This window comes from Hesperophylax consimilis, chromosome 11 (assembly GCF_061612785.1).
Source record: "Hesperophylax consimilis isolate HC1 chromosome 11, BYU_Hcon_1.0, whole genome shotgun sequence".
NCBI lineage: Eukaryota > Metazoa > Arthropoda > Insecta > Trichoptera > Limnephilidae > Hesperophylax > Hesperophylax consimilis.
This window is the reverse complement of record NC_142846.1, coordinates 22629252-22648326: the sequence shown is the minus strand read 5'-3', so window position 1 is coordinate 22648326 and position 19075 is coordinate 22629252. Positions and strand designations below refer to the sequence as shown.

Sequence of the window (19075 nt, the reverse complement as noted above, 5' to 3'; positions counted from 1 at the left end):
ACCAAAATTTGTTTAAAGTTTATTGCATTGTAAATACATAATCATTCATTGACATTTGTTTTTTTGCTGTTTTATTTCCGCAAGTCATTTTATTATATTTTCAGCTTTGCAAATGATATTTTTTTCGGCATCAGTTATTGAGTGTGCGTAGTAAAAAGTTTTCAATCTTTCAAAAAGTGTGCATGCTTCTGAAAATGAAGGTACAGGCAGCGGCTCCTCTTCATCAATATCGACCTCTTCTGTTGTCTCCGTCAATCTTGCGTCACACAAGCTTTCGATAGTTTCTATCCCACACGTTGGAATATTGTCGTCGAAAGTAACAAAATTGTTAAAATTTGTTTGAGTATCTAATCTAAGCCAATCATCTTCAGAAACCTCAACGTGTTCTAGTTGTTCATCTAATGATTCTGACACTCTATTGTAACCGCATTTGTTGAAACAGTTTACAACTGTTGTCTGTTTGACCTGACGCCAAGCAGTCAATGTGAAATGCAACGCTTGTAGAATGTCAATCTTTAAAGTTGCCTTATTTACTGAAGTGCCCGAATCCATCAAACACACAGCCTTCTGCACAAGTTGTTTCCGATAAAATCCTTTGAAACATTTGATAATTCCCATATCTAATGGTTGCAAAACGCTCGTACAGTTTGCAGAATGCAGGATAAAAAATAACTTTTACATTCTTCAAAAATGTCGTCTCAGTTGGGTGCGCTGCATAAATCAACTATCTATAGATTGATAACTCCGCCCTCTTTCCATACGTTTGCTTTCGTCAAGTTTTAACCATAGATCTGGCAAATTTGAATACACCACGCATCGCCGACGTCACAGCACACCATCGACAAAGGATAGAGGAAATTTAAAAAAAGGCGCAACCATAGACAATTTAATTCTGCTTCGGAACCTACCTAAAACCCAATTCATTAGCCTAAAACATAAGTAAAATGTCACCCAAGACCACGGCCGGCATAGTCCAGTGGTAACGCCAGGGGGGGTCGACTCCGACCTAAATTTTGGTCCTAGAATGGTGGCGGTTTGGTGACGTCATAGCAATATTTAAAATGCCAATATCCAATAGGAACACTTTGAACGCCATAGAAGAACTGAGTTGTATAAAATGGGATATCTGTGGTAACAAAAGTCAAAAGTCAAAACACCACATGTTTATGGTTATATTCATGGTTCTTCGCCGACGTAAATATTTGTGAAAAGTGAAAGTAGATTTGTTAAAATGCCTCGCTAATTTCGCTGTAGTGTCGAAAGCTGTGAGGATGTTGTTTCAGTGCGACACGACAATAACGAGAGTCTGTTTCGGGAATGTGCGTGGAGAATTGGCAGAATAGATTATATTTATTACCCGATTTTGGCAAATTATGCACATGTTTGTAGTTCGCATTTTGCAAAAGAATTAAAAACGACTTGTGGCTCGTTGAAAAAAGATGCTTTGCCGACCCTTAATCTTCCAGATATCGGAATATATCGGGATTTACCTGGTGCACAAGGGACCCGGGATGTTAACCAAAATGCAGGTGCGAATCTCCCTCTGTTTGTTTAATGTTTCTAATGTAACTTATCATTAACTTTATTTATTATTAGAGAGATAGAATGAAAGAATAGACGTTGATTTGAGTCGTTATTATGATAAAGATATTCATTCAATAGAATTATTATTTCTTCAAAGCCAGCAACTGAATTACAGATATAATATTCTATGTTTTGTTTGAGTAATGTGATGTTTATTTATTTCAGATTTCTTCCCTGAACCCAGCAGCGGGCTCATTGCTGCCAAAATGGACGTAGAAGCGTATACCTTCATACGCTTCTATATACAACTGTTTTATTTTTCTCTAAATGAAATAATATTCTAATATTCTGTTTTGGTGTGTTAACATTTTAATCTCATTTAAAATGTGTTTTGTGTTTACACAAGCTTGTATGTCCCTTTTTTGTGTTATCTGTGTTTGAGTAATAAAATAATTCATGCAATTACGAGTTTTTCATTTTTAAATAATATTTTAGGCTAATAAATTGGGACCGTATTTATATTGTCTATGGTAGTAACGTTTTTTTTTTTTTACTTTCCTCTATCTTTGGTCGATGGTTTGTGACGTCGTGACAACTATTCCCTTCTCATGCCCTTCTCTTTCTTTTTCTCTTAGTTCCAAAAAAATCCGTCGGACGAAATATGTTCAGTACTAAAAGCACGAAGATGACGATCTAGGTGTAGGTTCATTTATGGGTAACGCATTGGACTGCCATTCCGAAGGTCGCGGGTTCGAACCCGGCGTGCGCAAATAAATTTTATTTGATTAATTTGTGTTATTTCACAATTAAATTTCACAATTAATTAATTAAAATAATATATAGTATATTTGCGGCACGTTCCAGAGTGGAAGATACTACCAGTATCGCCCTGGTGTAAGACCACCATTCAGAATTGAAACGTTGCTCCAAATGGCTTTAGCCGTGTTTAGTGACTAGATCTGAATAGCCAGGTACTTCCCCACCTTCCTCTTTCCTTTCCCCAGTTACCTTCAGCCTCATAACATCCCCCAATTGGGGATGCCATAGTCTCACTGGCTCCAGACGGGAGCAGTTGGGACTCTTGTGAGGTATTCACTATAAAAAAAAAAAAAAAAAACAAGGTCCCATCTGACAAAGCCCTGTCCTAAGAAAGAAATGACCTTTAAAGTAACTTCCTTTACAGCTCATTTTCTCAGGACAGCGTTTTATCAGAAGGAAGCTGAAAAGCAAACTCATAATTACATGTACAATAATTTTATTTTTTAAATATAAACATGAAATATAATAATATAAGCACAAAACACATTTAGAAGGTGAAATTACTGTACCAATATAAAACTAGCTGTTGGAAATGATAGTTATTTTCTTTCAACATCCAACGGCAATTGAAAAAAATATTGTCAATAAGGCAGTCAACGATTCAACCTACTGTTTTAGCGTCTAATTACATTATTATTATTTTTGTTTCCCTCCTACTTATCTTATTACTTAAATATTTATACCTTTCATATATTAATAGTAAGTATATAATACTTTTTAGTTTTAAAAACTTTATATGCCTTTTAGATATTTTTAACTTAGGAATAGTACACAACATAAAGAATGTAACAGTGTAAGCAGAAAAGTAAATTTAACAATAGGTTATTGTTTTAATAATACATATTGGCACCTGATAAATAAATAGGGTATAATAATAACAAATAAAAACACCAAATACAAGAGTAAAATTTAAAGAAGGTGTTGAGAGAATATTCATTATGATGTCAAGTATGTAATAAAAAAGTAGAACTATATATAAACTAGACATATGAAATAAACTAATTCGACTATTTTTTTATTAACACTAGTCGGTGACTGAAAATGGGCTGCAGACTAATACAGCCAAACTGAATAATGTAAACTCCGCATCAGAGAATATTTGGCTTAAAATTACAAACGATAACAATATTTGACTTGTATATTTATTTTTTCGTTATTATTCTACTACTCATATAGAGATGTCAATAGAAAATGAATTGGCAAGGATACACCACAACCATACAATGGACCTGATTTAATGAGGAGTATGGCAGTACTAAGATACTTAAAAGACGCTTATAGGAACAAATTGTGGTCTTAATTGGTTTTAACTTATTAAAATAAATTAGTTATGACAACCATTTCTTCCTATATTTAGCATATTTTAAATGTTGCAGTACTGCTATTTTCTTCATGGAGTCAGGTCCATTGTATGGTAGTGTATCCTTGCCAATTAATTTTCTATTGACATCGGTACACCATGCATTGATTATAAATGGTTCAGTAATATTGACAATGAATTGAATAATTTTTTTTATGTTCGTTACAATTAAGCCAATCAAAAAATATATATTTGGCAATGGTTTCTTCAATAACGGGCACAAGATATAAATTTTCGCAATTATAATTCAGTACATACTCGACGACATAATGAATTTCAAGAGCGTTGATAGCAAATTTCTTAGTGGGATCATATGGGTCACCTATGCAAGATATTTTACATCTATGTTCTGCCATCCCCTGTGCAGCAACAGCAACGCTGCTGGTTGCAGAGAAGACATGACTGGGTCCTGCACTCATTTCTGGAAAAAAATATATCATAGTTCTTGAAGAAATTGAAGTAAAGATTGACATATTAGAGGAACAAAACTAACAATACTATTCCCTTTTAAGTAATATAAAACAGATGTGTACCTTCATTTTCTACTAGCTTCCCCTGTGCAGCAATGGGTACGCTGCTGGTTGAGATGTTATGCTCTGAAATAAATATAATTATTACATTAACCGAATTAACAAAACATATTATTATTATTATAGGCTGATGCAGTATAGAATACCTTTTAGGATGTAGTCATGATACGTGCTGAACACCATTCTCGAAATGGACTCTCAGAGGTTATGGTTGGAAACTTGTGTCGAATAGTCTCTGTCCGTACATCCTTTCACACAATACGTTTTAAGGACTTTATCGGTAGGCACATAAATGTTATTTATCACACATAAATCAACTGTTTCACACAACCAGATATTTGACAATTTTATGATGACAAACAACGGCGTCTGTCAAACTTTTCTTACAGTTTTTTAGAGGAAGTGAAATGGCGGGAAGCATGAGTCGGCCACCTAGCGGCGAGAACACGCATTACACCGTTTGCGAACCCTCTCTTTCTGGCGCACGAGTCTTATGGTAAAGTGAGCGAGAAACAAAAAAAATACGCATCGCCTACGTCACAAACATAGATTTTTACCATGTCTATAATTTGTGTTGACGTTTTTAAGCGGAGTTATACCCCCCTGGTGCGCTGTACAGTTGTCTATGAACAATAAAATGTTTCGTTGCTTTACGCGCATTTCCGCATCGAGGTCCCTTAAAAACAAATTAAAAATGTTTGTGGTCATCCATGCCTTTTTGTTCGCGTAATATTTTACTGGTAAAGTTTTTGTGTTTTTAAAACACCTAGGCTTTAACGATTTGCCAATAACGAGTGGTTCGCGCATGTCACTTCCATCACTGTTAACGCAAAATAACACAGAGATCCTCTCTTTCGACCCCTTACCACCGTGGCAGGACTCGCCCTTTATCGTGAGTGTGCCGTCGGGCAGACAATTATAAAAGAGTCCTGTTTCATCAGCATTGTAAATATTCCGAGGCTCGTAATTTTCCAACAGTTTTGGAAGCTCATTTATCCATAGCGAAGTTCTTTCCAGATCTACGGATGCGGACTCTCCTGCGAGCTTATTGTACACAAGACCGTGGCGATCTTTAAAACGACTTATCCACCCGTTCGATGCTGCAAAATCGTCAATGCCGAGTCTCTCCGCAATTTGTTTTGCCTTTTCTCGAACAATGCTCCCATCAATCGGAATGTTAACGGCACGAGATTGTTGGTACCAAGAGAAAAGAATTTTCTCCAGTTCGCTAAACTTTGATTCTTTACTGGTTTTTCTAGTTTTCGAAGATTTTCCGCACTTCTGAATTTGCTCCCGAATTTCGTTTTTTTTCAAGAAAATAGAATTTAACGTGGATGCCGCGATTCCTAAACGCTTGGCTATATCGACGCGTTTTTCAGCGGGGTTTTTTTCCACCTCTTCGATAATTTTCAATCTTTCTTGAAGAGTACGTACTTTTTTTATCGAACGGCTCATTTCGAAGATCGTTTAAAAGCTCAAAAGGATAACTGCACACACTCCACTAAGTTCGGGTATCTAGCCACAACTGACGACAACTAGCGACTGATGGCGGCTGTACTGGACACCTACGCCAGTGACATTGACTGTAAATGCCGGTTTTCCTCTCGGGGGTACCTTAGGTAAGGATTTTCAAAGAAACACAACTTGCGAATGTCGTCGGACAACTGACTGATTGTGGCAGTTGTTTGCATATTTATTGAGTTCGAATTGAACACGTGTTAATGTACATCAAATATTCTTATCTCTAAACAGGATGCATGAGAGCATTAAGGAACCAATAAAAAAATAACTAAATTTTAATTACTACGGTTAAATCCCATTTGAAACATGATACGTGTCCGGTGATAAGCTTCAAAAAGGATTCGGCGTCGTTAAATGCGTGATAACAGTAAATATTCATTTCCTTAATTATTTTAATGATTATGTCCATCCGCCTGCTGTCCGGTACAGCGGCGACAAACTGTTATTCTTTCTCTTTCTCTATGAAAAGTTTCGCGCATCGTAACGAGTGCCGTCTGGCGCCGTTTCAACACAGACAAAATATGTCAAATACGCGACGTAATTCCTACGATGAATGCGGGAAAATGGTGGACATAAAAACGATCGATGCGATCTATTTTTGTATGAAATGAATTCGGACTAGAAGAAATAAATGATACATACGGGAAAACGATTATTCGAGGAACGATAGATAGAGGTTTCACTGTAATCGTTTGATTAAATAAAAAAAATACGTAAAAGAAATCACTGAAGCCTAAATAGTCGGGCCGAGAAACAAACAACCTCACCGGTCAAATCTTGAGCGCATAAATAAACCACTCTGGCGACTAAACAATATGGAGTAAGTCCCTGCCGACGTGCACACAAATACAATTACGTACTCCGCAGAGTATTGAAGTAACGTACGGACGAGTTTTCTTTAGCGGGCTAGAAATTGGATCTTTCCGAGTGGTATATTTTAATTAATTCTTATTCTTGGTTACGAGGGAAGCAACATATACAATTGCCTCCCAGACGAAATTAAAAATGAAAAAAGTATAGGTACATTTAAAAAAAAATTGCTCAGTTTTATGCTCAATCAACAAAACAATGAAAGTGAATAATATCAGTGTGTAATATATTTATGTGTAATATATATGTTATTTCTAGTTAAATAAGTGAAAAATGTAATTTTCTTTTATCTAGAATAAAAAAAAAAATAAAAAAAAATACATAAATAAAATCTCTAATGTTTCCAGAGGGATTTCTTGGGAAGTTACTAATTCGTCGTCTAGAAAAATAAAATCTGGTGCTTTCCGCTCATTTTATAGTTGAAAAACGAATGATATAATTTAAAAACCGTTTTACATAAGATATTTGGTCCTGTTTTTATTTATCTTAAATATAAATAACTTGCATCCCTAGGAATCCCTCTAGAAACATTTAAGATTTTAGTAATACGTTCATTAGAAATAAAAAAAATGTGAGCGTTGGGGAAAATCTACGTTATCAGGGTATTGTGTCACCGAGTCATAAATAAACCACTTACCACCGAGTGTTTCACATAACAAGTAAGATTCTGGAACGAATTAAGCTCGTTATGAGAGGTTCCACTGCATATTGCTTTTTTCCTGTAGGTGGCATGATCACAAATAAACCACTCACGGCATGATATGGTGATGAAATCTAATTTATAAAGTGATGCCCACAATTTTAAATGAAAAAAAAAAATTTATAAGGAAGCAGGAACCATAAACAAACCTGAACAAACCACTCGCGCTGTCACTATGTTATAAATAAACCATTCTCACCGGAGTCAAAGCTACAATCTATAGCTTTTGTAAAGTCATAGATTTTCAAGTGTATTTTTTCTCTCTTCTATTTTTGCCTTAGATTTTTCCATAGAAGAAGATAAATTCTGTGCTAAATGACAGAACAATCTACACGTGTGTTTTATTGTCAAACTTGAAGTTTGTGAATTGTTTGTAGGTTCTCTCCAAGTGCCTTTGTGTACAATTTTACTTAAAAACTTGTTTCATTTTGTTCAAAAATGGGACGCGGTATTGCTTCCCGCCATCAGCGGTTTGTGAAAGCCGAAAAAACCAAAGTTAAATTGAAGGGAAAGAAAGATGCGCCGAAAGGAAAGAAAGATTTGCCGAAAGGAACTAATGTCACGAAAACGGCATTTAAAGTGAAGAAAATTGTTATAAGAGAACAAGTTAGAAATTTGGTAAACAATGATCAGCCTCTCAGTAAAACTAAGCTGAACATCAAGGAGCTGCTGTCCCGCCTGGAACATTTCAACACGAATGCGAGAGTTGACGCATTAAATGGCTTGAAAGACTTGATCACAGCTATTGGAAATCTGACGCTCACGAACAATCTGGGACAGCTGTTAAAAGGCGTAGCACCTTTAGTTTTGGACAAAGAAAAGAATGTAAGTTGGACTTATAATTCACGTTAATCGTTATTTTAACACACTTCAAGCGGGCGAAAACAAGGGTCCCATTCGAGAAAATGGATTTTGTTTGAAATAGCAATGTTAAAAAAAATAAAACAAATATTTGGTTAACTTTTACATACAACAGATGGCGTTGTTTTTCAAAAGAACATTTTACCTGTCACAGTTGACACCTATATAATATAGGTATATAAAAAACACATGCGTATTCAAATGCAACTTTGTGTCAAAATTTTAAAGTGATTGGTGAAGAACTTTCGGAGATTTAATATTTTGAACAAACGAAGATTAACATTTTTATTTCTATAGAATAGCTTTACCGCGCCATTCATTGCTGTGGCTCAGTCTGTCTGGACAGATAGAGAAACAATGGCGCGTATTGTTTCTCTATCTGTCCAGACAGACTATAGACTAGCTTTACCGTGCCACTCATTGCTGTGGTTCAGTCTGTCTGGACAGATAGAGAAACAATGGCGCGTATTGTTTCTCTATCTGTCCAGACAGACTATAGACTAGCTTTACCGTGCCACTCATTGCTGTGGCTCAGTCTGTCTGGACAGATAGAGAAACAATGGCGCGTATTGCTTTTACGTCCAACAGATAAAATCGAATGCATCTTTGGGTCAAAATTTCAAAGCAATCGGTAAAGTACTTTTGGAGATTTAAGATTTTGAACAAGTAAATATTAACATTTTTATTTATATAGATAAATAGGTAGATAGTTGGGACCCTAATAAAGAGATTGATATAAAATTATTTGACAGCAATGCCTTTTCCGCCATTCAAGTAGGGCTGGTGTAAAGGTAGAACAACCCTTCCGCCGGAAGTGTGTTAGTATGTACGAGTACCTGCTCAATTTAGTAATTTGAATATTAGCTGGTTTATGGAACAAGTGAATATTTACATTTTTATTTATATAGATTTGCTAATTTAATTTTTATGCTTACGCAGGAAAGATTCTTCAGAAACTGGTTGACAGTGGTCTGTTGAATTTAATATAATTATGGCAAGCCACATTTGGTAGAGTAGAGCACAGCATCTACAGCGTCAGTGATGCTGTAGCAGCTTCAACAATGCGCTAGCGACTTTTGAGCTCTGCGACTTTTTCACCCAGCGCATTCCAGTGTAGTCTTAACTGTTTTTAAAAAAATAATTAAACTAATGGAGATTATCATAGAATAAAGAAGAACATAAGAAATGCAATGTGAGCATGTTTCTAAAATCTGACCATTCTTTGCATAAATTTCGAATCGAGAAATTCGGTTTCTCAGTACAACTTCGAAATCAAATGGAATAGAGAATTCAATGTCAGGCAGTGTATTTCATTCATTAGAGAGAATACGAAAATAACAGACTTGAAATGAGAATTTATTCCGTGTGACCACACAGATTCACTTATTATTTTGTTTATTTCTAGGTTCGTCGAGAAGCTTATAAAGTTCTCCACATGATTCTATCTCCCTTGTCACTGGAGAGGATTGCCCCATTCTTCGATGCGTTATGCTCCTACCTACGCTGTGCCATGACCCACATCGACACCCGCATACACGAAGACTCCCTTCTTTACTTTGACATCTTGCTGCTCTGCGCACCTGACTTGATGGGAATCAATGTTCACAAGATCTTACCCAGCTTCCTGGACATGATTTCCAAGCTGAGGGTGGACTCCAAACCTGGACGCACTCTCATGGTAAACTTGGGAAGTAAAATGACCAGCATCAAGTGGAGAATCAAAGTATTGTCGAGACTGCACCAGCTTCTACAAACCTTGTCAAACATAAGAAACAATAAAAAAGATCAATTCCAACGGAATGAAATATCAATTCGAAGGAGTAATGATTATGCGCTTTCTTATGATGCAAATAAATTGAAATACTTCCCTGTTTATAGGGGCCTAACGCTAACCAAGCTGGCTTGTTTCTCAAAAGATAAGAATATTTATTCTAGTTGTGATAACGAAGGAGAGAAGTTGCAAGCCTATATCGAAGTCTTGATTCCACTATTGTTTGAGACTTGGTTGGAAGTCAGGCCTGCGACTAATCAGGACTCTAAGAAAGTAGAATCTGTTGTCTCAGAGGAAGGTATTCTTATACTGAGGTATATCCTGCAGATATTCTATCTTCTGTGGAGTCTCGGCAAACTGGTGGAGGCGGAGCAAAGAAACTCCCAGTTGACCCACTGGTTCATCAACAAGTACCACAAGGATTTCGCTCAATACATTTCAAACTCATTTCCTTACATTCAAAGTGCACTGAAAAAAAAGAAAAAAGGAGAAAAACCCCTGATCAATCTAATTGAAAAGGTCACTGATGAAAAGTGTTTAGAAGAGAACTTGATTATTTGCCACGTTTTTGTTATCATGAATAACAACCTTATTTCAAAAGCGCACAGTTATTCTGAAAGTGAGAAAGTATTTTCCTATTTAGAATGGGCGGTAGGACGCATTTCCAAGAGAAATACAGTTTGCCAGGCAAAGTTGTTAGAGGTCTTACAAAGCATTTTAAAGGCTGACGGATGGACCAAATCCAAGCAAATGGATTCGCTTCTAAATGCATTAATCACATTGTATTGGAAGGGGGAAATGCAGCAGTCATTTAAGCAGCATCTCTTCTCGCTATTGTGCAGTATTCTTTTAGATGATAACTTATCCCATTTACAGGCAAATTCAAATTTCCAGGCTTGGCTTTGTGAACTACCAAATGTCATCTGTGGATCTGAAAGCATTTCTCTGGAATCATTCAATATCATAAACAGACTGGCCATACAGAATAATAAACTTTTCAATGATAGCATCAAGAACAAAATAGTTTTGTTGATAAGAAATTTGCCAAACATAAAGATTATTGAAATACCCAATGAGAAGATTGCGAGGATGAAACTCATAGGCTTGCTTTTCTGGATAAAACCGTGGGATGCGGATTCTTTAAATGTTTTGCAAGATCAGTTGGAGTCGGGAGTTTATGAAGGGGAAGCGAGACGCTACCTGGTTGACATTTTGGAGATGAGCTTAAATGGATTATTTAAAAATTAATATGATTCTAATGTGTCTTCCTATATAAGAAATATATAAAACAAATCTAAGTTTAGTTTCATTTCGCAGATATTTATTGAATAACAACAAAGCATCTTTGTATTTTTTATAGAATGGATGGCTAGAACCATTATTATTCACACTATCTAAGTTCTACTTGACATGAGAATAAGTCATTTACAAAAATAATATTATAATGATTTAAGGTTAATGATCTACATATATGTATTTGTTTTTTTAGATTTTTGAGCCGAGTTATGATACTTTTTCATGATTCTGATTTAGACAGCCTTGCAGTGTCCGTCTGTCCTGTATAATGGAAATACTTTGGCTTTCCAATTTCTGGGTTAAAAAGAAGGAAACGTAACACAGCTCAACACTTTATAAACTTCTAATTATGCAAATATGAGTGTCTGCGGCGGGTGGGCGGCGTTTCTTAGATTTTTATACAAGTCTACAGTTTTATTCAGAGATTGATGAAATTTCGCACACTTGACCATCAAAAGAAGAGGAAGGTCACTGTATACATTAGATTCCAAAAAACCCCACGTAAAACTCGAGGCAAAGTTGGGGACTTCAAGTAAATAAATAGAAAAGGAAAAGTAAGTGATGGTATAAGCTTCTGTAAAACATCTCTGTAAATATTACCAAAGAGGTCGTACATACTTCATTGACAATCGTCCTCTTCTTTCTCACACATCTGGTATGAAAACGAAAAGACAGAAGATACTAGAACGATGACGACACATACAATATCTTTCTGGTACTACTTTATTATTATTTTTTACATCTGAAGTAGAATGCCCCATGCATGATATATAAAAATTGCATTTGAGGACAATTTAAAAAAATAAAACAATGTTTAAAATATTGTTATTTAGCACACCTGTATTTAGTTACAAAGATAATTATTGTTACATTTGTTTCAAATGTGGATTGCTAAAAAATTTCAGACAATAGAATTAGTTTTAATATTTTTGGCTACAATATGAATCTTTTTTCTCTAAAAAATAAGCTCTTCATGTTCGAAAATAGTCACCAGCTGCCGCGGTTTAAAGTTTTAGACACATTACTCTATATTATGTGCGCATAATTTGGGCGTGGAATATACATATTATATGTTGGGGTGACAGACTATGCTATAATCTTACTCAGGAGAGGGGAACAGATCAATTGGTGAACTGCCGTCGAATATCATTTCTTTGTATGGGATCTGTCACTTTGACAGATAACAGCTGAGTAAATTACGTCTTCTAACCCCTTTTGCCATAGGTAGGAGAGGGGTTCGCATAATTTTCAAATATAACCTGGCTAGCAGATCACAGCGCATATTGTCGTCACGCCCACACTTATGATACATCTTTTTAGGTGTGACAGATTTGTATGGCGAGCAATATGGAGTTATATAAATCGCTTTTAACTTATAGCGTAATCTGTCACCCCCTTAAGGTTGACTTATTAATCATTGATTTCATGGATAGGTAATAGGTATGAATTGTAATTGATTTGACTTTTTGCAGTACATTATATTGCACAAGGTGATTTTAGACTACTGAAAAATAAGAATACAAATAAATGATAGTTCTTAAAAAAAAGATAAATAAATAAATTTAGTGGTGCATATGATATTATTTTGCCATCAATACTTTTTCTTTCAGTAAAGATAATAAATATGAATATGTACCTACCTGTAATAAAATAGGGTCTAGCACCGGAAACATTATAAAAAGATACAAAGTTTTAAAGTTAATAATGCTTGTCTTCTTTAGAACTCATCCAATTTTACCACCTTCACTAAACAGCAATTGTTTTTGTCTGGTACCAAAGACTTAAATTAGGTTATTGGCGTAGGCATGTAGAATATTTATTCATACTCGGTGCAAAAACTTATTTTTCAGGCCATATTTTATTACAGGTTTTCAGAAATATTATAGTAGTGGCATTCTTTTCTTTCTTTGAACTTAATATAAAATATGTAATATTGTTTGTATCACAAAAATAGACTTTATTATAGGTACATAATTGCTTGTAGATGTTTCGAATTAATTAACTCGGATTGCAGTCTGCAAATCCATCTTTCGTAGTTTTAATAGTCTTCAATTCGGACATCCACGCCTTTTCCAAATCCAACAACTCCTTGGGCTTCTTATACTGAAAAATAAAGAAAAAAAAGTGAATTTGTTACTTGAGACGAAACTAACTGTAGGAATCCGAATTGCAGAAAATACTTGTGTTAATCGATCCTGCATAAAAACTCTTAAATGGTGAGACATCTGAAAAGCGTTTTCTATCCAGAATTTCTAGGTCAGTGCAATTATTTTCAGCTCACGACATTCTGAGCTATAAAATATTGATGCATCCAAATAACTTAAAAAAATAAGGCATAATGTCACATTATTTACTGTTTATATGTTAAATTTTTAGAACTCCAGTAAATTTTTTTACAATCTATCTATACAAAGAAGAATGTCTGCGGCGGGCAGAGGTGTGGCAGACACCGAGTGGGCGGTGTTTGTTTGATGTTTATAAAAATCTACAGTTTTATACCTAGATTGATGAAATTTTGCACACTCAACCTTCAGAACAAGAGGAAGGCCACTGTTTAAGTCTAAAAAACTCTGCGTAAATCCTGGGCAACTCCGGGACTTCAGCTAGTTTAAAATAATTGAAATTCAATAATATTTTTAAGTTTTTAGTTCTTAAAAACGTTAATTACACGTGCATTTCTGAGCAACGGTACCATGCGCTTCTCCAGGCCGCCGCACAGAAATGTTTCCAAACAGACTGCGCGGGATACCAATACCTTACTTTCAGACTTTACTTTTCTGCGAGGTGGCCTGGAATGGCACGCTGTACAATCGCTGAACTGGTTGTGTAATATCCGCTATTGCATGTTTACTACCTACATTATACTGTAATGAATTGGCTGGAATTAGATTAATAGGTACCAGAAAGGTATCCAATTCTTAGAAACGTTAATGTAACAATATTGTTCTCTTAACCCATCGGTATACCTGCCGCCAAGATTGGGGTCTGCACTTTTTTCGCATCGGCATATTGCCCGCCCCACTAGGGCGACTAAAACTTTTCCCACATACTTAGATAGTTCACAATAAAATTATAATCTATATAAAAGCATAAAAAGTGTTTAATTGGGGAAATATGGGGTGCAATACTGCACACTAATAATCCTTCTCAAGTATGTACAAATGTCACAAATAAAAATTAGTATGCCGATGGGTTAATATATAATCTTTGTGCTTTTTTTATTTTGTAAAATTATTAACCCCAACACAGACTTGTCCTAGTGAGGTTAAAAATTCTAACGTAAAAGAAGATACAATGTAAAGAAACAATAAATAAATGATAAAGTTCAAAGCAAAAAAAAGATACCATATGTCTTTATTTTGTTCATTAGTCAAAAAATTTCAGAAAAAAGAATTTCGCAAGTGGGGTCTGTCATTGCTACAGCAGATATTTCGCACATCTACGGATTAAATAAATATTATCGCTTTTGACCGTGTTAGATAAGTATTCCAATCTGTAAGTACTAGTAGCTAAATAAAAACTTACTGTTATAATGAGTGTGTTAAACTTGTGAGTGTATTCCACATTGGCTTGCGCCGGGGTTAGGCCAATTCTGTCTAATTCCGGAATCTCCAATCGTTTGAAATACTTGTTATTTGTTGTCCTGACGATTATGCATCTTTCCTCAGCATTTGCAGCTACCGAATATGTCTCAATGGGATATGGAAGGTTTCTTATTCTCCATTCCAGATTGATTCGAGTATTCCTTCTCATCAGGATTGGCTGAAACATAAATAAAGAGGTTATTTGGTATTTACATTTTGTATTACCTTCGTGAAGAACTAGCATGGAGTGCATTTGCGCTAGTCTGAATGGTTGGCTTACACTTATTTGTGCAGTTAGAGGCGTCATTAGGCGTACATGTCTGATTCCGTCTTCAGTCTCTTTTTTTACATTGTGTTAAGGTTGTTAATGTGTATGTTGTTTTTTGCTGTCATAGAGCGGAATATATTTTAAAATAACAAATTTTGTTAGCGTGTTTATTTCAGAAAACTGTTTTGACAAGCTAAAATCATTAGGTTGAAACAAACTAAAGAAAGTATATTCAATGTTTTAAACACAAAATGTTGTGTCCATTGAATTAAGTGGGCTGATTTGAAAAGGTGCAGACCTGGTCATTACTTTCACGTATGATTTCATTATCCAATGGGTTCAACGCAGCTGGTTCGGGTTCCCCAATTTCAATATCCCATTTTTTATCTTCTCCAAGCTTCCCCGGCTTCTTCCACGCCCGTCTCAACACTACAGAAGTATCAATATTATATTCCTCAACCATTTCTGTGTTGTCACTAAACTTATAATGCACTTTCTGAATTTTATTCTGTATCTGAGAAGTTTTATCAGCACTTTGTAAGCGGGTTAACCATTCTTTCGGCGAAGGCATTTTAGTTATTTTCGGATCACTCGTTTCTTGGACCTCTGACGCTTCCTCAGTATTGATTTCTTCGATCAAACAACTATTATTTTTATTTTTTCGTTTCATTTTGTTTATTATTATTGCCAAGGTAACCTAACTTTCCAATTTTCAAATTCACAATTTATTTACCACTTTAGAACTGTCAACTTGAAATATAATGTTTTTTAAAGATTGTAAGGTGGTAAATATTTGTGGTGCACACTAAAAGCGGGGTAGAACTGAACATTTAATTCCACGCAAAGCTACCAGGCTTTGGTTTTTCATAAATCTTGAGTAAAAAAAATATAAATGCTAATAATTAAAAATAACTTGTGCACAAATAAATACAAAAGCAAAAATCTAAAAAAAGACATATTTTTTCCCTTCGGTCTGGGTGATTCCAGTGTAAAAGTATAACTAACGTCATTCTGATAAAAAAATAAAATCCGCTCCAAAAAATATTGTTATTTTAGTTTACTTATAGGTATATTAACTAGCTAAAGTCCCCATCGTTGTGCGGGCTTTTCGCAGAGTTTTTCAAAAGTTCATGTAGACAGTAACCATTCTCTTGTTTTGAAGATCATTTATGGAAAATTTCACCATACTCGGAATAAAACTGTAGTTTTGTATAAAATTCAAAACTTCGCCAGCTGTCCAGGCATCCTCTTTTGGAATGGAATATTGTCCAATAATTCCAAAAATTAACACGATAAGGGAAATGAAGGGAGTTATAGAAAATAAACAGTACATACACATGTTTATTTAATTTATGGAAAAATAGTGTGGCGGACACCGGGCGGGCGTCGTGGATCTGATTTTTAAACAAATTTATAAGGAACAGTTTTATTCCAAGAGTGATGAAATTTTGCACACTTGATCTTCAAATTAAGAGCAAGGTCAACCAACGTCTATATGAATTTTTGATAAACTATCCAATCACCTTTTCCCACCCCTTAAAGCAAATTTTCGATAATTTTTGTTGAAATTTTGTACACTTTACCTTCAAAATAAAAACAAAATTGTGTCTACATTTGATTTTGAAAAAACTCCGGGAACTTCAGCTAGTATTAAATGAAAATAATCAACTTTGTTTACACCACTATTTATAAAAATAATATCAATATGTTTCAAAACCAAACTCTTCTTCAGGATGTAAAGGTTAAGGATTATTATAATATAATTATTATACATTAGAGATAATATTAAAGTCAAGGCCTGAACAAGGTTTTGGTCCTTGATTTTGACATATTAAATGATAAAATTCTTCAAGTTTATTTCCGTAAAGGACTGACAACATCATTTAGACTGGCACCAAAATTTTCTGTCTTGAGCTGAAACAACATTCTGGATAGTCGAGAATGGTCCCCATGATAATTAAATTAGTAAAGTGTTATTATTAATGTAACTTAGTAAGTTTACGTATTGATGTTGACCAAGCGTCCAAATGGTATGTTTCTAATTCTCTCTAAATAAATTAATAAATCAAAACCAAAATTGTCTCAAAATCATAAGATTTTTAAGCAGGTACTTAAATACCTACTTAAGTATTATAAGCCATAGATATTTTACGTAACATTTTTTAAAATTATTTTTAATTAAGATTTATACAATTTGCCCATTTGCCCAAAGAAATGTTAACATATCAATGACAATTCTTTAAAGGTACTATAATATTGATCGATTTGACAGCCCGTAGTAGGAACCACGATCATATAAACTATGGCAGAATAAAAAGGTAGAATCCAACAAGACCACCATCTTGAACCGGAACCGGAACGTAACAAACAAATTTACAGACAGATCAAATGCTCCGAGTTAAAACAGAACAGCGCTTATTCAATTACTTTAAATATCTAATGGCAATGGCAAAGGATATTTTATTATTAGGATATAAGAAAACCCTTCGGATCCTAAGAATGGCATAATTCAGGGTTTTCCAACCATTAATCGCTCAACCGCTAATCCAACCATTTTTAATAACTACTTACTTAATTATATTAATATTTTCATGCAATTTGATTATTTCGTCGCCAAAAATCCTGATAATAATGCATAAGCAAAGAAAAAAGCTTGAGAATACTCACAAAATTAAATAAATATGATAAAAAAGGTTAAATAAAATCTATAACAAAGGGATAGTCGCAAAAAAAACATCGTTTGTAGTAAAATATATTGCCATAAATAATTAAGTGGCCTTATTTATTTAGCGTAGACGGTGTACGGATATTTACAATGAGCTATCAGGCCATGGGTCCATTGTGCTATTTCCCATTATACCTCATTCCTTTGAATTTATTTCCATGTCCCGTGAGGGTGTCTGTTTCCCCGCGAATGGATCCACTGAAGAATCGTTAAGGGATTTCCCATAGTATGTCCCTCTTTGTTTAGGTTCCTTGAAGACACCACTTGGAAACTTAACGGAGGACGCCTCAGCTCTCCTCTCTACTCTCCCTTGCTTCCCTGAAGGCCCCACGAGGGAAGAGTGCACGGAGTTGGCCTCGGCTCTCCCATCCACTCTCTCTACGCAGAAGTGCACTGACGGCCTCAAATCCCGGCGTGCGCTTGTCAATTCTATTTGATTGATTTGTGTTATTTCCTAATTTAATCATTTAATATATAAGGTATATTTGCGGCACGTTCCAGAGTGGACGATACTCTCAGTATCAAGACCATCATTCAGAATTAAAACGTTGCTTTAAATAGCTTTAGCCATGCTTGGTGACCAGATCTGAATATGCCGATACTTCCCCACCATCCTCTCCCCAATCTCCTCCCCCGTCCTATCTCCTTTCCCTCCCCACTACCTTCATACCCTCGATTGGGGATGCCATAGACTCACTGCCTCCAAATGGTTGGGAGCAGTTGGGACCCTTGTGCGGTTTTACATAAAAAAGGTGGCCTCAGCTCTTCGCTTCACTAATCCTTGGTTTCCTGAGGGCCCCACGAAGGAAGAGTATACGCTGATGGCCTCAGCTCTCCTCTCAACTCTCACTTGGTTCCCTAAAGGTCCCACGAGGGAAGAATGCACGGAGGTAGCTTCAGCTCTCCTCTCACTCTCTCTTAGTAACCTAAAGATCCCACGAGGGAAGATGATTTTTTAGGGAAATGCAAGGTCCACTCACAGCTGGCCCTGAGCCAAACGGAGCCAAAGGCTCTTTATTAGGTGTTAGATATTATCAGAACCTTGGTTCCTCGGCTCCTTGGCGCCGTGGAAAGTCGGCGCCCGGAGCGGACTGCTCTAACGGCGCCTGCACAGCCCTTGGCCTGGGTCCACTCCACCAGAGCCCAGAGTGCTGAGGTAAGATACTCGGGTATTAAGGTATCCGGGAGACGACCCTGTATCTCGGAGGCACCGTCTAACATTCTTTATTTATTCTTAATACATATA

General features: G+C 35.6%; 2 protein-coding genes across 2 annotated transcripts; one reads left to right on the top strand and one right to left on the bottom strand.

Annotated features, from left to right (window-relative positions):
* The first annotated feature begins 7628 nt into the window (after positions 1-7628).
* On the top strand, positions 7629-11219 carry LOC149419922 (testis-expressed protein 10 homolog). The gene is made up of 2 exons (XM_089637091.1): positions 7629-8149; positions 9591-11219. The coding sequence occupies exons 1-2, from the start codon at positions 7763-7765 to the stop codon at positions 11202-11204; spliced, it is 2001 nt and encodes a 666-aa protein (XP_089493217.1). The 5' UTR covers positions 7629-7762; the 3' UTR covers positions 11205-11219.
* A 972-nt stretch (positions 11220-12191) lies between these two features.
* On the bottom strand, positions 12192-15826 carry LOC149419921 (protein DPCD). The gene is made up of 3 exons (XM_089637090.1): positions 15403-15826; positions 14778-15014; positions 12192-13355 (listed from the first exon to the last, which is right to left on the bottom strand). The coding sequence occupies exons 1-3, from the start codon at positions 15772-15774 to the stop codon at positions 13251-13253; spliced, it is 714 nt and encodes a 237-aa protein (XP_089493216.1). The 5' UTR covers positions 15775-15826; the 3' UTR covers positions 12192-13250.
* Positions 15827-19075: the final 3249 nt, after the last annotated feature.